General features: G+C 40.4%; 1 protein-coding gene across 6 annotated transcripts in view; it reads right to left on the reverse strand.

The window, feature by feature from the left end:
* Positions 1-1,291: 1,291 nt before the first annotated feature.
* Positions 1,292-27,215, reverse strand: part of LOC108678482 — a 44,096-nt gene continuing 18,172 nt past the window's right edge. For 2 of the 6 annotated variants that reach the window (XM_018166925.2, XM_018166928.1), the window contains 11 exons: positions 21,541-21,739; positions 21,122-21,294; positions 18,018-18,212; positions 16,215-16,323; positions 15,212-15,391; positions 13,794-13,927; positions 12,416-12,592; positions 11,710-11,900; positions 10,791-11,054; positions 10,257-10,477; positions 1,292-3,267 (listed from right to left, as the gene is read on the reverse strand). In XM_018166925.2, coding sequence (XP_018022414.1) covers positions 1,586-3,267; positions 10,257-10,477; positions 10,791-11,054; positions 11,710-11,900; positions 12,416-12,592; positions 13,794-13,927; positions 15,212-15,391; positions 16,215-16,323; positions 18,018-18,212; positions 21,122-21,294; positions 21,541-21,739 — 3,525 coding nt within the window. In that variant the 3' untranslated portion in view covers positions 1,292-1,585. The other 4 variants (XM_018166929.2, XM_018166927.2, XM_018166926.2 and 1 more) reach the window with 4 other exon arrangements.

A 27,215-nucleotide genomic window follows, 5' to 3' on the forward strand; every position in this document is an offset into this window, starting at 1 on the left:
TTTCAATCTATAATAGCCTATTTACCTAAATTTTCCAAAAATCCTTATCTCATATAGGGCCAATCTGCCAATGTATGTGTGTGTGTATGTATATATATGAATATGCATGTATGATCTTATATATAATTTTTTTTCATTTCAATGTGCAGATTTTCCTCAAGCCATTGGGGTAACCACTTTTCTTCAATAAATAAATAAATGTTGGTCAACAAATCATTTCATGAGTGATTTTAAAAATAGTATTTTTTTTCATTATTTTTTAATAAATGAATTAATCAAGGGCTACTTGAACAGGTAAAATTAATTACAATCATATGAATTTTCATCTCGTATACAAATTATAGGTGGCTGCTTTGAACTTTGGAGCGATTTTTCATCAACGAGTTTTTGATTTTGAATCATATAATTTATTCGAAAAAATAATGAATGCACACAGCTATTCTATAGGGAAATTTCCGTTCACTGCGGCGGTTCTAGCCTCAAAGCTCTCAGCTCTCTGAGCCTCTCTCACACTCACAGTCTCACATACTCAAAGTTTTACTTCTGCAACCATTTCAAGGAACGAAACGAAGTAATACGATGTCGAGGTTTTCAGGAGACCGCCACAATCCGCAGTAACAGAAAACCTAATACCACCAATTCCAACAGAAAACGAAACGTCAAAAATGACTGCATATATTTATAAATTTTCATCGCAGTGAGTTGAAAATATCATGCAGAATAATCATGTAAAAAAAATTTTTAGAGCCTAAAGACATGATTCTTGAAAACAATGTGAATAATTTGCTTGATTTCTTTTAACTCTCTTCAACCTTTCATTACTTGATATTCATCATACTAACGCTAATCATGAACTATTCGGTCGGTAAATTCTCTGTAGTAGATTCACAAATTTCGGTAATGATCCTGTAACTTTTCAGTATTGACACATTGTTTAAATGAAGGAGTACCTAATAAAGGTGACGATGGACTTCATTTTTGAAAAATTCTAGGCAGGAAAATAGCAGCATTGCGATTAGATCTAAGCTCTCATCTTTCCCATGGTAATGCCTATGAAATACCAGATGACTTAGTTACCTCTATAAATTCGGCAATAGGTCAAGTTAAGTTGTACTTCTATTCTATTATTGGTATCGGCATTTTTAAAACAGATTTAATGCTCATATTTCGACGAGTTGTTGGTCGGCAAGCATATCTTGTGTCTACTTAAAATTTCAAACGCCTATGGTTTCATTTCACAATCTAGAACCTCTTCAACTTGATTAAATTAATGGAATGAAACGAGAGTTGCGTTTTCAGTTAAAAATATTTATTCATGAATACTTCAATGCAGGTGGCACAATTATGAGTCATGGCCTATTGCTTCTTATAATACAAACCTAAAATAAATTAGTTTTTATAGATCTAATACAATGAACGGAAACAATTTAAATTTATTCATCAACATTAGAAATGGTAAGAAAGTAACTTTATCTGCAATTTGTGTTAAATTTGAAAGAGTAATTAATAAAAAATAAGATCGCATTAAATAATACAATACTTAGCTCTTCGACATTCTCAATAAACGACATATACAGAATAACAATCATTTAAGCGCTTTTAGTTGTTCCAGAAGAGAATCTATAGTAATCGTATCGAAGCTGGTGGATGTGTCGACAGAGTGAGACTCGGACGCCAGAGAGTTCCTTCGTGGGTCAACGGTATGACCGCTTCTTGAATAAGACTGAGTGAACGGCTTCCCTCCTACGGCATTAGACATTTCCCTGCCTCCTCTCACTGATATTCTCGTTACTGAAGAGGGTAAATTCCGATCGTCGTTGTCGGCGAAACTTTCTGATGAACATCTTGGGCGAGAATAACCTAAGTTTCGCGGTACACTCCTCCAAGACGATGTGAAGTTTGGACTGTTCAATGATTTAGATGGACCAGCTGGAGCAACAGAAGACTGAGCAGGTAGAGAGGAAAGGAAATCAGTGAAGGTTCCTAGCGTACTAACAGCATGGTGTTTGCTTTCACTGCGGTCAATAAACCGTTCTCGTGACGTTTTAAAATTTTTTATCTGTGGGACCGTTTCACCTCTATCACTTTGCAAGATTCTTTCGAACTCCCAATCACTGACAATTTTTTCGACGGCGCATGTTCTGCGAATATTGCACTTGGTTTCAAGAGATCGATCCGTCCCTTCGTAAGCCTTCAGTAGGCCTGGGACGTCCCCGCTTACTATAACGCTTTTCTTTATGCCTTGGGGAAGCGATGCTGTTTGCGGCATAGCGGTAACGGGTAGGCGAATATGAGGATGCTGCTGAGGAACAATATTACGAGAACAACGGTCTGGATAATCGTAGGAATCATCAAATTCTGAGAGATTTTGGTATGAATTCCGGAGATATTTATTTCTTAAAATTGGGGTTTCATCCGTGACTTCAGAGTCCGAAGCATTCCCGCTAGATTTGTTTCGCGTAGAAAGACTGGCACTTTTCTTACTGATACTCCAACCCTCTTCTTGTGATGCACTAGACTCGGACTGGCTAGCAACACCCGGCAAGTTTATGCTTCGGTGAAGAGGCTGTTCATACGTATACTTGTTCACAGGATGTGGGAAGCGCTCACCTCGACCAGGGGCCGTGACGCTAACACCACCATGAAGTTCATTGCCTCTGGTTGCAGTCAGCCCAGCATGCTGACGCTGTGAGTTACGAGGGATGCCAGGTTCAATGCGGTATCCAAAACCAGGTTGAATAACTTTAGAAGCTATTTCCGTATTCTTAGGGCGTTTATTTGAGGCTGCTTCAGGGGAATTTTCCCAGTGGCCGTCGCTAGAAAATGATCGAGCTAAAGTTGGTTCATTGCAAGCGTTCCTGGGGGTAGGAGGATTGGTTCCTTCAGCCTTCGGCACATCACCGCCATTTCTGAACGAAATATTTGATGAACCTGATAATAAATGACGATTATTCGAAGGAATTGTTTGAATGCGACTTGTGACACTTGAACTTGGTGAATGAGTAGTAACTTGAGACCGCTGGGTTGCTGCACTCGTTCCTCCTTGAAGAAGCGAGCTGCTATGATGTGTATAAAGCGGGGGGATACCAAGAGTGTTTTGGCATTGGTCTGCACGAGTGTAAGTTGAATGCCTGTAATCTTTGTCCACGCCAGCACCGATAACAGGAGTAGAGCCAGGAGCTGTGCGCCGATGGCTGGCACTAAGCGACGGATGACCGCGGTACACTGTAACGGTCTTGTACTCTAGTGTTGGAGTAGCAACGATGCCTGAAAAATAAACGAGAAATGTTGCCAAATAGCCACAGAAAATTCATTAGAATTCAAACTTTAAACATTTTAGGGAATCTATCTGAAAATTGCTGAAAGGTATTTCATGTTATTTACAAAATTTTATTAAGTATTGAAGGACAAAACATATATTCTGAAAAAATTAATAATAGTTACCTGAACTCCAATTGACAGCATAGCAAATAAATGTTAGTATTTAAGCACAAATAGTTAGCTGCTTGGTTGAGGTAAGCCAGCTAAAAAAGTTACATTCGCGTTATTTTCATCGAAAAATTAGCGCATAGAAAATGATTTCTTTTTAAAGATTCATAGCAAGAATTGAGTAATGTTGAATTAGCAACACCCGGAGCCCAAAGCAAATGCCAAGTTCAGTAGAGAGGAAACATTCGGTATTGGTGACAGCCAATAGTGCAATGTGTACGTAAATGTTTATTTTAATAAAAAGACACATGAGGGTTAGGAAAGAAAGAGAGACCGTACTTGTATAAATAGTTTAATGCCATGTTTCAACACAATAAGTCTGTATACGTATCTTGCCTATGTTACAACACTTGTCTCAGCTCGAGTCTAACATGCATGGAAGTTTCCTGTAGAGAATTAGTCAGAATAGAAGAATGATCACACTTCCTCTCGCTGAAAGTAAAAAGGTCACTACGAGTTCATATTTAATGCATTACATTACGCATGTAACGAACTGCCAGTGATGATTGTGCTAGGTAAGGTGATCTCTACATGAAAATCCACGCATGCAAGACATGATTTCAACGATCGCACTTGGCTGGAGATGATCAGAGCTGTAATTGTGCTTGTTTTCCCAAGGCAAAATCGCATGTTAGCTGGATTCACCGACGATGTACATCTGAAGCGGAGTTTTATCAGCAGCTGAACAAATTAGGATATCTATTAACAAATTCTTAAATCGTACTTGAACGGGGTTAGATTTTATGTTGACAAATTCAATGGGCCAATCAACAAAAAACAGACATTAAATTAAAAATTTATATTCCCGTGCTTGTAATTGAAAAATGTAATAATAATTAGTCTCTTTCCGTGATCATTTGTGAACGGAGGTTAATTTTGAAAACCAGTGTATCTAAGTACGGAAAACTGGCACACAAGATAAAAATATCGTCAATAGCCGAAAACGATTTACATTTCAGCCTATATTTCTTTCATCATCGTAGAATGCTAATAACCTCTACGGTAATGGCAATCATCGGATCCTTGCGATACAAGACTAAAGTTTCAATTGTTCTCAAACGAGTACGATAAATTCGATGCATCGAAACAGATCGTAAAGAGGAGTTACTCAGGAAAGTGATGGTTACCAGGAAATTTGAACAGCCACCGGAATATCGACAGGGCGATGGAAAAGTAGACGAGAAGGAAACCTCGCTCGAGATTTCTTTACTAGGATAGAGCTTTGTCTTGGCTTGATAGCCTCAAAAGTTATTATTGACTTCGTGAATAGTTTAATATTGTGCGCAACTTGAGGATTATAGTGAGCTCTGTCAGGAAAACACACTTCAGTAAATTATGTTCATGTCAAAATTAATGCTGAGAAACAAGATCCTAGCAATTCCTGCCATTTACTCTCGCAAAAATTATCGCATATAAAGCATAAAAATGTTTTCTTGAGCTTCAAATATGTAAATTATTCTATGAACAGAGAATTTGCCGGTCAAATATTTAGGGCTGTGAAGAACAGCTACGAGCCGAAGCACAGTTTCACTTTACAGACAACATGACTAGAGTTTAGAGTTTTTAGTTTGGCACACAATAATCAAATACCACGAAAACATTATAAGCATCAATATTAAAGATAACAATAAAAATTACAGCTAGACAGAAGCAACAGAGCGTTCCTGGGAAAGAAGGGTTGGATGCTGACACTAAAGGATGAGCATAACATTTACGCACAAAAGAGATGCGTTTGATTATTTTTGTGCAAAAATATAGCCAAGGATGGGCGGCTTAGCTAAGTTATGTGTTGCTGTTCAAGGTGGTAGTGACAAGCATCTCGCTCGACATTAACTAACTCAGTTTTTGATGCATCAGAGTACAAGAAGCTAATCTTCATAAATGCAAAGCTCAGAACACCGATCAAATATAACGAGAGCATTCGTTGCCCCGCGTAGAATTTCTGATCGGTGTTAAACAAATGTAATCAAATACTAGAAGCTGAGCTAGGAGATGCACAGGAAAGCATTGTCTCCACAAAGAAGCCTTATTGTAATTCTAAGATTCAGCCACCAAATGAATTTTGTTCCAGAAGGAACCAACAATCTTTTTACCAACATAAATCATAATTTCAATACAACCAACAAATAGAACTTTAAACACGTAAGAAAAAAATTAATTTGTTTAAAACTGATTGGGAAGAACGGCATAGGCCGTCCAACCGACTTAGAACCGAAGAGTGCGTTCGGAGTATAGTGGCTCCAACCTTAAACGCATTGCTTCTATCCTAACCTAAAGAGTCTAGGAAAAGTAGCAGGGACAGCACAGAGAACACAGTGTGACTCTAGGCTCGAGAAGAATGAAGAGCATCAATAACAGCCGTAGGAGCTAAAACTATGTACAATAAGCGACCTTAGAGTTACACATCTCGACACGTAAACGCCTCGCGACCAACTGAGATAACTCGCTGCCCCTCAAACCATACTATCAATACAAAGCAAATTAGCGTTCCAGCTTAACGGTCACAAACAGAAGCGCGACAGAGTGCATTTGTATCGAGGCTTCATTGTCCTTTTGTGAGTTATTGTCTCAAAGTTGCATTAAAACGAGTGATGGCCGCCAACAACGCTTTCGCTATACGCCAATAACGTACACAAGGACAAGAGACAAAAGTTCTGGCAAAAAATCCTATGCTTCAGAAATTGGTTTCAGTTCTCACATTACTATATTTGGATAGTCAACGAGCAGCGAAGTTTGTCGCAAAAATATTACACAAACACCGAAATTGTCTCATTTGACGTGAGCAAGCCCAAGAACAATAATTAAGGGCCCTCGAGCCTGACAGACAAACAGAGTGGCAGTCGAATGCCGTCGACAACTTCTTTGAACATACGATCAGGGGTAGCATGTTAATATTATTCTCAATAACAGTATAGTTACCACGGGACATTTCCACATTTATTGCCTTCAAACACCAGAGGGGTATATTCTCGCGATTTGAGTATAACTAAGAAGGTCATGAGAAATAAGTTTCCAGAAGACGCCACAAATTGATCGCATTTCTTACTATCAAAGAACGAGATCATACATAATACTAATAATAGAGATTCGAAGCAAAGCATTGTCAGGGTAAGGGCCACGCACGGCTTTAGGAAATCCACGACCAAAATAAAAATGAGAGAATTGAGATATTGCACGCTGCTCGTACATAATGCAGTCGCTCTAATGAAGAACATCGCACACAATTAGAGATTCATTCGGTGTAATAATAAGCCATAAAATTGTGGCAGAACAGCTTGGCATCGTTGAGGGCAATATAGGTTCGGTCAACGCCAGCGATGCTTGGTGGATGCTTGGGTGGAAAGGCTTCCTAATATTTCCCCATTTAAGGTCGACATCGCATAAGGTAGCAAGGGACAACTAAAGCGGCAACCTCAACGAAAGCATTGGAAAAGGGCCTTAGACTCTGAGTAAATTTACGGAAACTGTCTAAGCTCAAATAGTTTTTTCTCGGAAAGAGACGTTGCGGCTGAAGACAATGATGTTCTACGTAGGATAAAGCATTATATAACTATATTAAAAATTGCAGTCGAGATTTTAAAGGATAATTAAATATCTGTCATTTCGATATTCCTCCCACTGAAGAGCCAGGAGCTCACGTTTGCACTTATATCTAACACCACATTCATTCTAGCGCCACGATGTTCAATACGAATAACCTAACAGTAACCTTATTAAAATGAATCTCATGAAAGCAATTAGAGAAAATTAGATTTCAACAACAGTTTGACAAATCGCGTCTTCATAACACTAGTATAATAATATCAAAGTGACTCTTTTTCTTTACAGATTAGACATGAGCAGGAGCAGCCGACGAGCAAAAGTGTAGCAAAGGCGCTCAAGAAAAGTACGGCATGGCATTAAATCGCCTCAGACACTTTTGCACGCCAGTTGTAGTATTACTTTGTATTCTAATCAATTCTAAAGCATTGAAGTGCTACGCAATTGTATTAAGAATTATCAACCAACGCCGGGATCTCCATGTCAGATTCTTCGTCAAAAGATTAGTAGAATTGTAGACAAGAGGCGCAATGTCGCGTTGAGGATGCGTAGTGCGTATGATGGGAGACGCCGTTTGTGCTGCTCCGGCACAAGTTATCAAGTGAGTCTTAAAAGGTAGAATATATATCATGGTGATGAGTTGAGCGATTGGAATGTCATGAAAGCAAGATGAAGAGACGATGATGGCAGAGAATCAGCAATGGAGTGTTTTGGTTGAGCCTTGTAGAGAATGCGGCTGATGTTTATTGTATCCAGTGTTGCTTATGTTGCCTCCAATGCTGCCGCTCATACTGCCGCTGATGTTGGCACCGCTACCTCTCTTGCCTTCCGAGTATCGGTGCTCTTCTCCCCTCCCGAAGGTGTTGAAGGTCTTTCCGGCGCGAGGGAGTGTCATACTTTCATTACCGGGGTCACGATCTGGCCCTCCTCCGGGAGCGGTAGCCAAGGACGTGCTGCTGCCGCGGTTCGAGAAGTTCTCACGGGGCTTCCATACCGGAGAACCTTTAGGAAACGAAGATTAAGGAAAATCAGTATATTTATTTCACAGCATTAATTTTTATTACATGCGTGAAATCAAATATTATGAGGTCCAACAAAACAAAGAGAATAATCTTCATGAGAACGCTTTCGTAAATAATGGATTCGAGTATGTAATTATTACAGAATGAAGAATAATATATATCAGTGGAGACGGGACAGGTACCTGGTTTGCTGTTGCCCTTGGACTGGTAGCTGCCAGGAGTGTTGGAGGCCTGAATGAGTTTGGCCTGAGAGCCCGTGGATGCTGTGGACAGCGTTGACGAGGTCGACAATGAGAGATGATTTGGGGTGCGACCTAGCGTGGCTCTACGGCGACTTTCAGCGCCACTCAGGATATCATCTTCTTCCATGTCCGACCTCGGCACCGAGTCTCGTCCAGAAGCACCTCTCTGTCGGGAGCTGCTGCGGGAGGATGTGTCTCCTCCACACAAAGAGGTGCGGTCGTGAGGCCGATCGCCACCTGAACTCCCACGACCGTTGCGGTAACGCTCTCCGGAACCGGGCGCTGCTCTTTCCTGGACTGATCTTTCAGTGACACTCGATCGATCACTTCGGTCGGAACGATCTTGAAAATGATTGTTGTTAGGCCGATGACCAAGCTCGGTGTTACTGGATTGATGTTGTTGATACTGTTGCTGTTGTTGCTGATGCTGCTGCTGCTGTTGATGAGGAGGTGGAGGCGGCGGTGGAGGAGCCAAGTCACTCTTGGTAGTGGAATCACTTTGCTCGTCTGAAGAGATTGACGGAGGGAGGCAGCACCGCAGCGGCAGCGAGAGGTTGGAGGAGGAAGTGGAGTTTTTGGAGTTGCGAGGCAGTATTGAAGGATTCAGTGCCGTACTTTTTTTTAAGTTGGAAGCGAATGGTATCAGTGCTAAGTGATGTGCGGTGATGTGACTAAGCAGTGTAACGAGCCTCAATGAGTGAGTTCGAGCATCATCGAACTGAAGAGAAAAGTAATGACGCTTCTACTAATTCGTTAGCAAGAGTAAATTTAAATGAATTGAAATACATGCATTTTGCACAAACGAATTTATTTGTTACGCAAAACAAACTAAGCGAAAACTGGTATACGTGAAGTTGAAGGTATACGAACAAAAGTGAAACAAAATCACAGTTATTTTAACTTGATGTTAGTGTCCTATGCCCAACATATGCATTACACTTAAAAAAATGAATGCGTACACAAAGTTCATGGAAATTGTGATGTTACCAGGCAGCTATAACAAAACGAAAACGATAAGAAGCAGATCTATAAATGCGATGTAAATCATATATCAACGATACAACTGTACTCATCGTCAGTCAACTAATTACTATCAAAATAAAATAATGCAGGAAATTTTTTTCCATAGCTAGCCCGACTGTGTGTACGGAATTAGTTGCGCAATTCAATAAGCAGGATAAATCGGGACGATGTTACCAGAATAACAATACTGAAGAGAGTACCATATATTAGCTCAGTACTTGACCACGAGGAAACGACTCACAGGCCGCGTTAACACAAGAAAATCACGTGAATAACAGCAAACCTCGAGTGTTTTTATTACATTATCATTGGAATAAGTGGCAAGAAGGTGGTATAGTAATAACACGTTCTTTGAGCGCAGCCATGGAAAGTTTTCTTCGAAATGAGCCGAAAATATGTTCCTACACTGACTTTCAACCATGAAGTCCTACTGAATAAATTTTATAACAAAACGGTACGAATGAAGAAAGCAAATAAAAACACAGTAACCTACAAAAACGGAAAGCTTAGCGTGCAACCTTTACACCAATGTAATAAAGAAGTATTTATCAACGACCATTTTATACAGAGACTATCATGAAGATGAGGCAGCATAATTATTGTTCATTAGTCAGTTATGCTAAGCATTTGGAAAGTTATTTCAGCACACAAATTTCCGAGAGTTAACAGAAAACATCGTCTCCTCGTTAACTGCTAACCATTTAAAAATCTAGTCTTTCATAAAAGTTATTAGTGAACAGCTTCACAGAGAACAATGCATTCATAAGATGAGAAGTTTTTTGTTTAGTTCGGAAAAAGCTTGTTTTGAAAGGGAAAATTCTCAAAGAAAGTTTTCGGAGACATTTTGATAGATGTAAGATTTCCACGAGAAAAGTTTTCAATAAATTATTAATCATTCAATGCCATCAAGAAGCGGCACTCAATATTAGATGGAACTCACCGGTAGCATCGGACCCTGTCTTGCCCCAGTTCCTGTATGCCCCGTTCAGCTCATGTTGCTGCTGCTGCTGGGGGAGATGCCCATTACGCTGCACCTCATGCCCGTTATGGTGGGGCTCGTGCCCGTTGTGTTGCGTCTCTGGCACGTTATCGTAGCTCTCCAAGTTGCTACCGTAGTCCATGACGCCCGTTGAGTGTCGCTGCAGGGACGTTGATTGGTTCCTGAGGGAGGAATAAGGCTTGTGAGGAAAATGAACTTCCATTGTGTGACCGTTTACGACTGAGAAATAAGTTAGGCAACTATCTTAGGCGAGTTACGAGTGTATTTTATGTTATAAGATCCAAGCGGTAATGAATAAATTACCGCATGTATCTCAATAATATGGCATTGATGGACTGCTGGCCTTTCATTTGATAAAAAAAATACTTAGTGGGTGACTATTGGAACATTTAAAAGCCAGTTTCTGAAACCACGAGAGAAAAGCATGTTTGAATCATAACATTATCAGTATACGTTTGTTATGTGGCTTCTCACATCTGCTGCTGCTTGCGGCGACCTCCAGCAGAGCGGTTCGACTGCAGGGTGCTGGTATTCATTTGCCTACTGCTGCTGCTGCCACCACCGCTGCTGCTACCGATGCTGCCACCACGGCTGCCACCGCTACCACCACCGCTGGCGCCACTGCCACCGCCATCCTTATCACCCGCGGAGCCCTTGTTAGGGATGCTCATGTTGCGTACGGACTCGCGGATGATCTGACGGATGGTCTTCAGGAACGCGTTGCGGAACTCGGACGTGCTGTCAGTGAAAAAAATTTTATTAACTTGACATAATAGTTTGCGAATAAAAACGTAAACTTGAAGTAACTTGGTCGTATTGATTCTATAATAAATCTCAAGACAAGCAATTTGAACTTAAAATTGAAGAAAATACTTCCGTTTAAATGAAAACTAAAGCTGAGAATTTCGGGGACCAAAGTATGCATATAAAAACTTAAAAAGTGCATCGAAATTATTTCAATGACGTCACTACACAGATTTTTCATTCTCTTAGTTGATCGAACAAGAAATATTCTAATTACCAATGACATATTCCAGTCAAAAATCCATTTTCCATTATTAAAACCACACTTCATTTACAAATAGTTAAATATGAATCGATAGCAAAACTGATAAAATAATTTCGAAAATTTACTCAGTAATATTTGATAATAATCAGATTTATTCAAGTTGCTTCATATTTATCGTCTGCCTCATTAACTGAACATAACTGAAGATTGTGTTTCAGGAAGCGAGCGTGTATTAAGAACCTGTTACTGAGGTGATAGACTTTCTCTGAGCGTCGCTGCAGTTTTACAATAATCAGATTTATTTTTTTCCTAATTCACTTCATATTTATCGTCTGCCTCATTAACTGAAGATGGTATTTCATTAAGCAAGCGTGTATTGGTAACCTGTTACTGAGGTGATAGACTTTCTCAGAGCGTCGCTGCAGTTGGTTCTTGAGGTGGATGAGCTCCCAGAGGAAGTGGCTGTCCATGTCCTTCATGGACGACGCCCTCACCTGCACCTCCGTCACCGGAATCAGCACCTGGTACCTGATGATCTCCACCTCCGCCGAGTTGTTCTTGCCAGACCCGCCGCCCTGTGGATATAACGATAATCTCTTCATAAATTCAAATCAAACGGGCAATGCAATTCTTCCCAGACCCGCCGCCCTGCAGACACCAACGAGAATCTCTTCATAAATTCAAATCACAAGGGAAATGCAAATAAAAATATCAATAATATCCTGCGCTAAAAATATGAAAAAATTAATTATCATGTGTATAGTGGATATAATGGAGATAAAAATGAGGAGATATTCATCAGATACCTTGAACAGATGGTAAGTATAGATTAATCGCATACAACTCTGAAAAATGGTGAATAATGTTAATTGTACATAACGTTAATTGATTTAAAAGCAAAAATAACTTGATCCACGAATTCTACGCAAGCCGTAATAAGCTTTCCCTTGAATCGTCTGAATATATGGCTGTAGCTGTTAACGCAATGTGTTGTCATAACTATCATTTTATCTTCACTATGAAGTGAAGAAAGACCAAGAACTAATAGAATGTGAACTGGAAAAATAATGATAAACATCACAAAACTGACCATGAGCTTCTTCTTCTGTCGTAGTCTCTCTTTGCAAAGGAAGACTACGGCGGTTTTGAAGACGAAGCACATGGCGTGGAGTTCGAGTCCTTTCTTTATCTTGCCCAGGAAGTCAGAGATGTTGAGCCACTCCACTCCACCGTAGTACAAAAGGTCTCCCAGCGACAGGTCTACGGGCTGTAATATTGAAGAAATTAATATTTATTGTTCATCATTATCTTGGAAAACGACAAGAGAACACCAATCGCACGGCTTGATAATTAAATCTTGAGTTGGAGATAAAAAAAAATAATTCTGGTCGTATATTGAAATGTACGTTTGAATTAAAGTAAATTCTATTGTCTGAGTAAGCCTACATGATGTTAAAACCCAGTTCACAGACCAGCTGAGCAACACTATACGACAGTCCCTAATAGCGGTTTTTGATACAACGCTCATGCAAACGGCGGCGCGCTTTTTGACCTTTTATTATAACAATTGGTTCTAAGAATACTAGGAATTGGCATGCAAAAACTTAAACCAAAAATCTTCCTCGATAGCTGTAGTGATTCATGTCATATTTACATAACTCATCAAATGCATCACTGAGAACGAACGATACGTGCATTTCTGTACAAATTAGAAGTGAATTTTACAGTAAAATTATTGTGCGATAATTGAAGCCTGATAAGACAGGCTTAGTTTGAGAACGAATTCATATAATTTGGTGCCTTCAATCGTGCATTATGTCAAACTATTTACTGCAATCAGATAAAAAAAATAACACATAATGACCAAACTTGGCGTGACTACAGAAGAATTTGCGGTCAGAATGCCGGAAAACGTGCGCGGTAAAATGACGCAATCGTTTTACTGCAAGGTTTTCTGGAGCTTGAGCACACATGTACGAGGTTAAATAAGAAGCATGCAATCGCCACAAACGATTTTGAAAATGAGACCAAGTGCGAGGGTGAATTAAGCAAAGTTGAAGAGTACTAGTGTAAGCATTAGTATTGCTGGAAATGAAATGAACGTTTACCTGGTCAGCGAAAAAGACCGGAAATTAACAACAGACTTACGCTAGAAAGCTGTTCATATTGAGCAGCTAAGGCTGGGGCGACAGAATTAGTTAATTTAGAGAAGTTAAGTGAAGTAGGTTGCAACGTTCAAGTGAGGATAAACATAAAACACATGTAAAAGCAACAGCGATGGCCGATTAAGCCGTTATTATTAGAGATTACTAAAGACTTAGAATCCACCCAGTAAAAATTTACAGACGTGACAGCTTCTGATTTGGATTACCAGAAGCTGGAGCGACTCTAAATATTGTTGGGGCATGCAATACAAGACATGGGTTATGAAACTCAACGAGAGTGCACGAAAAAAAACTGATATTCACTTTAGAGGACTCCACCTGTTTGCAAGCCTTCTGGTGCTGCCTGAAGAGATGGTCGAAGATGGCCCCGTATTCCTCGTGGATCCTCTGCATCTCGTTGATGTGCTCAGCTACCTTCTCCATCACCATTAACGCTTCTGCACACACAACACAACATATGAACATTTATGAGCATATTTATGATCTGCGAGCATTGCGGCATCAAAGAAATATGGTGTGTAACAATGCGTTCAATTACGCATTGTTAAATTTATTTGATTTGCAGTGTCTTACTTATTTACTATTCACCATTATTATTTACTACTTATTTCAGGTCTTACTTATTTAATATTCATATAAGACGTGCACAGATAAGCAACTCTGACAGCAGCAACTCGATTAGAAAACAACAATTCAAAAGAATGAAGTGAAATTTATAAAATTTAGAACACTTTTAAAATCAATCTACCGGCTAACATATCGAAATAAGCTTTGGCTTCTAGTGAATCGCCAGAATTACGACTGACACGAGTTAGACTGTAAAAAAGTGAGCTCTATTTCTTAAAACGAATTGAAATGAGTTTACTAAAACTACTCGTTCGTAACAGTTTACTAGAAGTCTCACTAAAGCTGCCAAAGCGCTAAAACGTCGAAGTGGTGCTAAACACCTGTTTTTTAAGTGGAATCCAGAGCGAGATGCACCTTTTCAGAATAGTACGAGTTTATTATAAAAATGTGAAATAAGATTCTGTCCGATTCTTGAACTAATCTGCGAAACCCAAGTGTGCAGAAAGGCTGATTGGAATGGGTGAAAAGTCTAACTAAACATAATTGAGAGAAATGACAGATACGACATGAGCGAAAGACGAAGGTAGCATATATTCGAGCACGAGGCTGCTTGTCTTCAGCGTTGAGATATTAATAGAGACTACCGGTGCATAAAAAATATTGATATGTGTGGTCGCGGTGCCATGAATATCATACAGGCAGGAGGAAGAGAGCGACATTATAAGCAATGGTAAGGGCAATACAGGCCTGCTTATGGGAGGACATGAGCTTAAAAGTTTCGTGTAGAATTAAAATTATGTGGAAATAAATAAACTTGTCGATCAATCTCAAAGAGGCTTGAAATTTTTAAAAGGAAATTAAAATAGTTAATTGGCGCTCAAAAATTGAAGTATCATTCATTGTGCATCACATAAAAAATTAAAAAAATTTTGATACATCTTGAAAAATAAAATATCTTGAAAATTAGAGACAAAAAAATCTCGGTTCCAAGCAAACAAAGCCCGAGAACACCAGAGGGATAAATTAATTTAGCGTGATCAGGAAAACTCAATTCAGTAGCTGATCGCGAAACTCGGTTCAAAGATGTGGTACGACAAACCCTGGGCTTAGACTACAAAAGAAATAGGCTAACTATGCAGGCAGAAAAGTCTCACCAACGAGGTGTCTGTTCTCGTCAGTGCCAGGATCCGTGAGGTTCTTGAGCTGCTGTAGGAGGAGCGGATACTTGAGGATGCGCTGGATGGGCTTGATGAGGTAGGACTCGAGGGTCGCCGAGTGCTGCTGACGCGGGTTACGTGACGCCAAGAACTCCTGCAGCGCCTGATTGCCTTCGCCTGCAGAGGTGAGAAGAGCCTGAGCACATTTCAAGTTTTACAGCGAGTCCCAAGTTAAATGAATTTAAAACCACGCTGTTTTTCGGTGCTTCACTGAGCACGATGAGAAAACTTCTTATAATTATGGGCAATTTTGAGCGTCCTTTTGTAATTAAAATTTCATTACCCAAAGGATAGTGGTCTTATTTGCACCTTCCATGAAACAGCAAATAAAGGTTTTTCAGGTAACGATTTCAAAATAACTTTTTGTTTTAACCGAAGCAAAACACTATTACTTAGAAGCTAACAACAATTTTAATCGACCGAACCGAAAAAATGCAGCCTCGTTCAACTCGCGCGAAACACACTGTATTGTTAGTCGCTCGAAAGGAAACGCTTTAAGGCTTTCCGTTAGGCGCATTTGGCCACACATTCGCCGCTGGAAACACTCAAGAAACAATAGAGATACCAACACATTTTTTTACACCGGAGGCAAGTAATTAACGCAAATGAGCGGCTGTTTAGGGACAGTTAGACTGCTGTGGTCGACGCCGCTGCGTGTTTCAAGACGTGCTGGGGGCACCCTACTGAAAATTATAGCAATGGAGTCGACTAATTTGCAGTGATTCATCGACCATAAATTAACTATTCCCGGCTTCATATGGCATAAACGGCGTCGCCCATGGAGAACTTAGTCTAGACAAATGCGTAGTGTACAAGCAGATGTTGAATACAAAGGGATGAGAAAGCAATACGAAGCTTATTCGTCCTGGTACAACATAAGAAATTACGATAAAACTAAAATTATTTTCTACTCTCTCGTCAACATATTCTGATTACTCACTGGGATGCAGAACTTTTTGAGCTTTTGAGTGCGAGGCGCAGAATGAAGAGTAAAGCTTGAACTGCGACGCGTAGTACAGGAAGGCGCTGGCGATGGACACCAGCACGTTCTGCGCGATCATATAACAAATGCCGAGCATTACGTGAATGTCATGGTTGCGGCTCAGCTGTCAGCAATACTCGAATATATAAACGTGAATCTTGTTTGGGGAGAACACTTTTCTATTTGGAAAAGTAAAACCTATACCGTCTTCGGAGATAATAATCAAACCCGGAATCGTCTTTGGAGTAAATCACCAAAACCGGTATCGTCATTGAAGGACATCACCAAACCCGGGATCGTCTTTGGAGCATGTCACCAAAACCGGTATCGTATTCAAATGACTAAATCGTTTTATCGATAGCTTATCCCTTTGTAACAATTTGCGTCACAATTATTCACTGGTTTTAACTTCAGTATCCATAATATTTCCCTGACAGAGAAGATGCGAGTTTCCGATACCCTTGCCTGTCTAGTCCTGCAATCTCAGACGCTGATAAATCGACGGCACTTGCATTAAATTTCGGAACTGGTCCCCTGTGCATCAAATTTATCGTATTCGAGAAAATCATCCACGTCTTCCATCTAATCCCTAATATAATTAATTATAATAATTTCGTCAATTAAATATGTAGTGGATTGAAAATGCTCATAGTACTATAATATATACTAGAGACAGCTCGGCGTAATTGGCATGACTGACGTTTCTGCGGTACATGTCATACGGCCGATGGTATATTATATATGATGTCCATTGTTGCCTTATGATTTGTGACAAAGTTGAAAATGAAGACATGACTACACGGGAAAATCTTTCTTAGGCATGAGAGAGTGGCAACGTAGGGATTAGATAGAGTGCAGCCCATAGCAAATGTAGGGATAAGATAGAGAGGTAAGTGGTACACAGTGCAAGTCTGTTGCACAAGATTTGAGGGCTGCACACTTCGCTACTTAACTCTTATAAGAGGATTTATGAAGTCACCAATACCCAACATCCCAAATGAAGTGTATATAAATGATCATAAAAATGAAATATTTCACTTTCAATACATGATGGACTCAAAGCAATTTCAGCTTCCAAGTTATAAAAATTTACTTTCATCAACATTTAGTACGGTGGCAACGATGCGAAATTTGTATATGAGCTCCAACACATGAACGATGTTATGCGTGTTGTTTTTGATTGAATGCGAATCAATGTGATAATAAGAATACCTTTCGGCTGGAGCAAAAGTTTAATAACGGAACATGAGATCTTTACGACCATAAGCATACTGTTGTTGCAAGCAACTCTGCATGTGCTGGGTTTCTAAATGAAATATATGTGAATGAGAAGTACACGTACAGGTTCCTGCTAGTATGAATTGCAAGGCAAGACGCGCGACCAAATCGATTACGGTACATTCAGAAAAAATGTAGACGAATAAAAATTGTAAGAGGTCGATTGAAGCCACGTGTAGAACTCCACTATAAACGATCTAATCTAAAATTTATTCATAGATGACTTGCAGGCAATGACATGGGCGAAAAACTTTCGCTACGAAGGGTTGATTTGGTAAATTAACGTTGTTTTTTTTTTTAAAACGCTTGAAACGATAATGTTCTCACTCGGAAATGCCATTCAGAGATGAGAAGTATGACTCGAAACTTGGTCGTGATAGAAATATATTTATTTTAAGTGAATTTTTCGTAACAAAGGGAAACAACTTTTAGATGAGGAAATTAAAAATTAGTATCAGATGAGATGGATAAAGGAAACCGAACCTTAAACTCGTAGGGCTGATCGAACTTCTGGAAGTCGGGCTCGATATCTATGGCCTCTCTGAGTGCCTGCAAAAAGAGCCTCTGGAAGGCCACTATTTCCCTGATATTGCCGAAGAGCGCCGTGACTTCGGCTGAGGTCAGGAAGGAGGCGTTACGGAGAGGCTCTAAGTAGTTCTCCAGCAGATTGTTTAGGTGCTGAAATGAAGGGAAACAAACATCGTAATATACACAGGAAAAATAATCAAAAGCAAGTCAGCTCACGAGCATAAGCACACAAAAGAAGGGAACAAGTTATTTCAAATAGGATGACGATGAAATTATAACGGATCATAAATATGATCTTGCTATGAATTTTCAACGCTTTCTTGCCTTTATATAATTTCAAACACAAAAATTCCAAATAGCAATTAAACCACAGAATTTGTCTTTTTGGATAAATAAAATCTTCCTGCGATGCAGGCCTCGAAGTTTCGGTAGAAGCAATTTGGCATCGACATTCTCCATGTGGACCCGTTGCAAAACGCAGGTTCTACAGACAAAATTCAGAATCAGCCTTCAATTCACCAATGAATCGCTAACGATTGATCGGTGTTAGCGATGACTTTATTTTTATGCAATCATGCTACGCAGCAAGAAGTAGAGGCACCACTATAAGCCATCAATTGAGGTAACGCGTGAAGAATGTGAGGGCGCGAGACGCCGCCGTGCAAGAGCCTAATTTAGTGACGCTTACCTGCAACCAGGTCAAGGGAGCCAAGCTTCGCCGCTTCGTACAAATTCAACAAAACATCGAGAGACTCGATGAATGGATTTTAGCGTATAAATATATCGTGTAACTTAGCTGCAGTATTAATGCAAACAGTAATGATCACTTAATTGGATCAACCTTCACCTCGACAATGTAAGATAAGTAGGTGGCACGAATTATTCACGAGTAAACTTGAATGTTAAACCATTTATGTACTAAATTTAATACGATCCCATGTTCTTATTCAATGAATGATAGACCTGCAGACAATACTCGCAATAAACGAAATATTAGTGAGACACAGGCGAAGCTTTCAAGCATAAGAGTTTGCATGGAAGAAAAGCGCACATTGATGAAAAACGTAATATAATAAAGACACAGGCACAGTGACGTGTTCATAGATTACATTATTAAATTAGGATCTTACCAATGAGGCAGTTATTGTGGTGGAATAATCTTATGTAAATTTTTCCATTTTGCGACATCAAAAAGCAAAAAAAAAAATATAATTATAAGTTGAAACATCAATTAACTGAAGAAAGAAAGCTGAGATTTTCTTTCAATTAATTTTCAGCTACCTTTATTCTGGAACAAACTTTATTTAATTTTTCTAGAAATTATAAATTTCTGTGTATTTGGAACCAAGCAGCAAAAACTCAAGTGTCATTTGCGCTCTGCTTGACTTCACCGCCAATTCTTGGCCGGAAGTAGGAGGCCTCTCTTTGTTCCTTAAAAATGCACGACAAAGCAGCGTTCACAGTGCATGAATGAGGCAACCAAGTGGCGTTCATTCTTATTCACAATTCGTATTGTGGCTGATGCCAGAGTTCAAGTAATCCCTAATAAATACACAATCTGAAGTTTGTTAGTGAAGAAATATTCCTTCAAATATCACACAAAATTGCATGATCTTAATTTAAAAACAGCCATAACAGCATAACAATATGAAATTTTATGGATTCTTGGAGGTGAACGTCAGTACCTTGTGTCGACGTGAAGAGTAAAATAAGGAACATTACCTTTAAAACGTTACTGCATCCAAAGACGTACTCGCATCACAAGACGTGCTCGTATCACAAGACGTGCTCGTATCACAAGACGTGCTCGTATCACAAGACGTGCTCGTATCACAAGACGTGCAATATCATTTGAAACAATAATGATGAGCAATTCAAGTCTTGCCGTGATTGCTGAATTCTCTTAATGGTATTAACAAGGCGATAAGCAACAAAGCAGAGACACAGCGAAAGTGTTTGGTGAATGGCGGAAGACCGCAAACACACAACCATCGCACGATTAAATCGACGTAAAAAACATAGCGTTCATCACAACCCTTCCTCGCGTCGCTATCCATACGCTCCTTAAATGGTAAGCACAATCCTCGCTTGTAACGCACCTTTGCTTCTTAATAAATAAGAAATGAGAAATTATTTTCTGAAGTCTGCGCAAGTATTTTATGAGACATGAAAATTAGTTAGAGTAGCTAAAGCAAAAAAAAAAAAAAAAAATGCAAGTGAAAGATAACCAAAGCACAGTTGTACTCGTGGAAAATTTGTACTCGCGAAAAGAACACTAAGATTTACCAATAAAAAATGTTTCTATAACATCAAGTAGCTGAGAAGATTTTTATGGAAGAAGAAGACGATGCAAGAAAATGTTGTAGAAAGAACAGCTCTGTTGATCAGAAATTTTGTCTGGCGAAGCTGCGCCCTGAGGCAGAGCGTGACGGCGCATAAGCTAAGGCGTTGAGGTGAGAGCTGCATTATATTATGCCACGCGACGCTTCAATTATGCATTATATTATGCCACAGTGCCACTGCATTATATTATGCCACGCGACGCTTCAATTATGCTGTGCAACGCGCAACAAATAACAGCGCATGGAGCCTGCTAACCCACATACAGATGAAAATTATAGGAGTGATAGAGCCGGCCAGGGATGATTTTTGACAAGCTACTAGCGAAACAAGATCCTCAGTCATAATTAAAGGCTTATTTAAACTATAAGGCGTAATTAACACTTCACCACACTTGAGAAAGTTAAAATGTAGTAGAATTAGGAACAGTAACATTTAGGGCAACCAAATAAAATAAAAATAAATCAATACTGCTGCCGATTGCTCTCACGTGATCGTCTGCACATACAAGGCCAACGGTGACTTAACGAACACTCTATATTAGCTGTGGCTAAATGTATTCTCTTAGAAAATATAAAAATTAACACCGTGGTAACTGTCCTATTTGTGACACCGACCTTGACATATTAACGAACTCACTCTATTGGCTGTGGCGAAATGTATTCTCTTAGAAAATATAAAAATTAACTCGCTGTAACTGTCCTATTTGTGACACTGACCTTGACATAGCTGGCTTCGGTCTCGACAAGTTCGGCGAGAACTTTGCGAAGCCTCTCAGCGTGCGAGAGCTGACGAGAGGGCGTGAGCTGACTCTGCGAGTGGCTGGAGGCAAGGCTCCCTGTGGGGGAGTTGCGGTCCATGGGGACAGCCCCTCCACCCACGCTTCCTCCACCTGTAACGAGCAAAATAATATTCCTTGAAAAATAATAATCAACATACTCGCACTTCATAAACACTCAAAAATATTTATAAAATAATCGGGTCGGCATTTCAACACTGTTGGATCTCACAAAAAAAAAAAAAAAAATCGAGAGCGGCCGAGAAAAAAAATTATATTAGTTTATTCTTTGTAAAAAAGTGAGAAAAGACGAGAAAAACGAAAAACTGATTTTAGTTTAATTGTTTAGGTAGTTTTTACCTGCAGAGCTACGTCGCTCCATGTTGCTGCCGGTGCTGGCCCGGTCTGTGTGGCCCAGCATGGTCTTCATGCCCCCACCGCGGTCCATGTCACGCTCCACATGTCCCCCCATGGGCCCACCGCCGTGCCCCTCCCGGCGGGTGTCGATGGGTGACCTCGAGCAGCCGCTCAGGTCGCTCGTGTTACCGCCAGTACCAGCCTGAGTTAGCGTTGATGATTATTTAATAAAATTCACGGTAGATTTTTAGAGGATTCAAAATAAATTATCTTAATTTGCTATTTTGGGAGCATACAAGTTTTGAAATTGAAACGAGACAGGCTTGCCATTTATGAGGAAGATTACCCAGCGATTCACGAGCGTGGGACACAATAAGTACACAAACAATAGGACTTTAGAATAACGTATGCATTTTTAGGGCTAATTTATTTATTGCCGATTGAAGAAACATGTCAAGGTAAGATGTATCCAGAAAAAAATGGCGAAGCAAAACAAAGTCAGACGCTAGCAGAGACCTCGAACTTTCTGAATGCAATCCCCCTGATGAACGTTGAATGAAACCGTATTTTTAGGGTGCAAGTTTGCAGCAGCTGTGATAGGATCTCAAGGTAGAAACTGTAAACTGTGATATGCGGGGAATGCACTCGATAAATTCCGGAGTCATTTTACCAGCGCCCTAAAAGATGACATGGCCAACAATGGCAATGGCACGCAGCGGCTCGACGCAGCTGGTGTTTTGTGACACCGCCGATATACGGATTATCGCTAGCGAGCTAACCGAGCAAGGGTTTAGCGCCCTCACTCAACGGTCACAGTCAATATATTTCCTCGCTCATGATAAATTAATGAAAAGGTTGCTTCCAACGAACCTACTCTCACCAATAGATAAGAGTCACAACAACTGAATAGTGTGTGAGTTTTCTACATGCCACATAAAACGTTTGCCGACAGCATCTTATATACGTCAAACGCATGGCAGCAAATTCAAGTTAGCTCATGAAAGTAAAAAGTGAAACATGAATTAATTCAACAGAATTTAATTTCAAATTTCAAATTGAGTAAGTTATGTGCATAAACTGTACATATTGGTCGCCTGAAATATAATATAGGTATGTAACAGTGTGCAAACGAGAACTGGAAAAACAATGAATTACGAGCATCACGCGAAATTAAACAAGATTGCAAGCGTGAAGTCTCCTTTCACATAGAAAGCGAAAATTAGCGACTGCAACTAATGGATTTATCCATCGAATAGATAAACGAGGTGGGTGCCGTCATCGACAACAACGATCAACATGATGGACAATGTTGATCTACTGCAACAGAAAGCAATGAAAGCAGTGCGTGAAAGATCGTAAATGAACTTCGACACAACAGCCTCCGCACTTTTTAAAACCGACTAATTTAAACTCTCCAGCGAGCATTGTTCCCTTTCTATTTCTTTGTACATGTAATCTATGGAAATGGTTTCATGGCAACCGTTTGTAGGGTCAAGCAGGAGATTGATTCTTAATTGAGTTAGTTGTAATAGCAAAAGAAGGAGCCTAACGACGCTGCTGTAAGACAGAAAGTTGGATTACATGGAGACGGTTAGTAAGAATCGGCGACAGGCCACATCAGGCCTACACTTCATCGCCGACATCACTATGTCCCAGTGAAAATTTACAGACGCGGCAGCTTCTGATTTGGATTACCAGAAGCTAGGGAGACTCTAAATTTTGTTAGGGGTTATGCTATGCTAGTCAGTCCTGCACCAGATGCAGGCAGCCTCACTATAGAGGAGACCGATCCATGTAACGGTGCGTTTGATAGCCGGACGCTGCGTTGAGTATATGTCGGGGCGGCGTCTTCCATCAATTGGTCTAACGTTCTCATGTCATATTCTGTCATAGAACGATGAGATGATCAATTTTAAAAGCAGTATTTACCAAGAATTTTTTTAGTGTTATTTATTTAGAATAAAGAGTGAAGAATGGCTAAGCGATTAGTACGGTACTAGACATACATATTGTCTTCATATTACTCCTTGATGGACTGAAAAGAACACCTTTTCTTTAAGAGCCTTGGCCGATGTATATTTTACATAATTTCATGTTGAAAAAATTCTAGTACTGATAGCAGAACCCAAGAAAGCTTACATGAAATAACGCGTAACGCGAGTAAGCGAATTATTTTCCTGCAGAGCATGAAAAAAAAACTCCTGAGAATTTTATTTTTTGATTTTAATTTAACACACTGATTAAACAAGAGCATGCCACTGAAGCGCGCCTGTCTACGTGGGAGATTTAAACAGACGTTAATTTAGGTCGTTTGGTTGGGGCTTAAAAAAGGCGACTCGAATGCCAGCAGCCGTGGCAGACGTTCACATCATAGAAGAAATCTAAACAAACGAGCTACTCGCAGCGACTGAGATAATAAACTAGCGTGTGAAATACAGCGGTACTTATGACATTGAACGTCACTGAGTAGCGTCATATCAACAAGCTGAGGTGCTCCATGAAAAGCCGTTCACGAGCTCGAGCAGCAGCAATACTGTGTGGAGCTTGACTTATATAAACAAGTATACGAGCTAGCATTCTCAGTTAATATCAACCAAAAGCTGTCGCCAGTTTATACACCGAAAATTCGACGCCGGGCTTTATATTCCACTAAACTTAAACATAAAAACAGGTGCAAATTTTTGATACATGGCGTATGCGAATAATAAAACGAAGTAAAGTAAACAGCTTCCTGCGTACTGAATTGAGTAATTTAATTCTATACGACAAATTAGATCTGTTGCACGAAATAATTAACCTCATCGCTATTATAACTCTACCTTGGGGCCTGTTGGGCTTTTTTGTACGAAGGCAAATGAGCATTAGCGCGCGTGACGTGCCACGATCGTAAGGAACACAATTGTACCCACGAAGGCGCAGCCTTCATTGCTCCGCACGCATGTGAAGGTCAGCTGATCGCAGCGTAAGGGCACCCACGAGTTACATCACAGCCGCACCAAGGCGCTCGTATCAGCCATTGTTGGCACTCCGTCGATTGCTGGAACAATGCCCTAATACGCAGTCAATGCAGTAAGGAAACCTCATGTGAAAATTGCGAAATGATATAGTGTCGCAAGCGAAATCAATTGACATTTGCCGATATGAAGGTAATTGCAGTACTAGATGAACATAGTGCAGACCAATCAAAGTTTACTGCAAGGGTTTTACACGAAACTGTCCAAACTTGACTAGCACTTTTTTTAAAATGAAGCAGTCGTGTTCTAATTTTATCGCATATTGAGTACAGGGAAAATGAAGAAGATGTGTAAAATGACAAATGAAACGGAGTAAAACTTAAATGATATTACATTTTCAAGACATATAAGATCCAATACCTGCATATTAAATAATACAATAACATCAAGATATACAACCCGAACAAACCAGACGGGAAAAAAACGAAACGAGACGAAGAAGGCTTTCATGATCATGGAACTTGACAGCACAATGACAACGGCAGCAGTGACAGTGGCAGCACAATGACAACGGCAGCAGTGACAGTGGCAGCACAATGACAACGGCAGCAGTGACAGTGGCAGCACAATGACAACGGCAGCAGTGACAGTGGCAGCACAATGATAACGGCAGCAGTGACAGTGGCAACACAATGACAACGGCAGCAGTGGCAGCAGAGGCAATGGCAGCACAATCACACGGCAGCAGTGGCAATGGCAGCACAATCACACGGCAGCACAATCACACGGCAGCAGTGGCAATGGCAGCACAATCACACGGCAGCAGTGGCAATGGCAACACAATCACACGGCAGCAGTGGCAATGGCAGCACAATCACACGGCAGCAGTGGCAATGGCAACACAATCACACGGCAGCAGTGGCAGTGGCAACACAATCACACGGCAGCAGTGGCAATGGCAACACAATGACACTGACAACAGTGGCAGCAGAGGCAGTGGCAATACAATCACACGGCAGCAGTGGCAGTGGCAACACAATCACACGGCAGCAGTGGCAACACAATCACACGGCAGCAGTGGCAGTGGCAACACAATCACACGGCAGCAGTGGCAGTCTAGCACCTTAAAGGTGCAGCCAGGCAGAGCAGCTTACCGGAATGGTTTGAATGGCAGGAAAATTGCGATAACAAAGCTTGCTCTAGTTTGCTTTGGCAACACGAAGCCGCACCACTCCTTCTATTTAGATCCAATGAAACGTGTGGAGTTTGGTCAAGAAAGAACTGAGTTCGACGAACAGATATAAAATTTGACCACTACTCGTGTTAACATCAAAATATCTTTGGGCACTATTGATTTGAATAATAATAAATCAAATGGAGATTTTAAAATCCGACTATGAATTCACATGATCAGACTAGGATGATACACAAAGTAGCCTGTATCACACACAGCACAAAGTGCACTGGCAGAGCACAGAGTGGCATAAGAGCAGCACAAGCACGTACACCGCACACCAGTACCCGCCTCAGCACACACTGCCCGGCACGGCAGGCGCGGGGTCCCCGCTCAGTCCGTGCCGCTCATGTCACGCCCCCGCTGTACATACATGAAACGCACCGCAGTGGTCATTGAATGATAAATATTCGGAGAGGCAAATATAGTAGTGGTCATTGAACGATAATCAGTGATCTTAATGATCTTCATTATTCTCTTAAATGATTTTAATTAGCGAACAATCTTTTGGCTTACAGGCGAATTATTTAATCACTTTGAAGAACATTCAGCTGAAACCACATTTATACCATAAACAGATACATAATCAATCATCAATAAAATATCTCGAGACTTTCAGCACCGTGGAATGACAGCGCGATAGCCAGACCGTGTTAACGATGCAAGTTGTTCGAGTATTCGATCCCTGCAGCGCGGGCTTCATTACGAGCCTTAGCCGCCATGCTGCGTGTGATGGAAGACCTTTGATGAGCTGCACGGCCCAGCAAGCAGTCTCCGTACGGTACTATATAAGCCTGCTATTATATGCCAATGCCTTATAGGTGAAGCCGTCTTATGTACATGTAAAAATAAGCACGTTCTTGTGCTGGATTCAAACGAGTTCATCATGAAGATATTAACGGGACTCGGTAAAAGTAGAATCAAGCCTCATCTGCTAGTAATAGGCAGGCTGAATGAGTAAAAATTTTTATAATTATGCTTTGCCGTCCTTCAGTTGCATATGCGATTATAAATAAGAATGGAATCAACATTGCAAACAGAGATAGGATACCAAAATAAATTATAGAGTAGAATGATCTATTTCTACTCAAAAGGCCTATTTACTACACGACAGTTCGAGGAAGTCCACGTTACGCAATTGAATACCAAGAAGGTGACCGCTAGAGCTGAGTGCAGGCGCTTCAACGGCGCGGAAGATGGTCGGCAGCGCTGGTGAATTGCAAGGCCAAATCTGACCCAAGCTTGCCTGCTATACCACGTGACTTGGCGCCAGCATGCAATAGACCAATATATACATGCTTGCGCTAACAAAATAAAATATCATGGTCACCGCGAGCAAATGTACGTCGCTCTGATCTTTGTTTATCAATACCCGAACTGTGCTCAAGTGGCCTTACTGGGAGGAAAATAAATACAATGTGACAACAAATCAATTTGCAGTAATATATAAATTAACTATTAAATTGAGCCAAATGAAAAATTCAACAATT

This window comes from Hyalella azteca, unplaced genomic scaffold, assembly GCF_000764305.2.
Source record: "Hyalella azteca isolate HAZT.00-mixed unplaced genomic scaffold, Hazt_2.0.2 contig642, whole genome shotgun sequence".
NCBI classification, from domain to species: Eukaryota; Metazoa; Arthropoda; class Malacostraca; order Amphipoda; family Hyalellidae; genus Hyalella; species Hyalella azteca.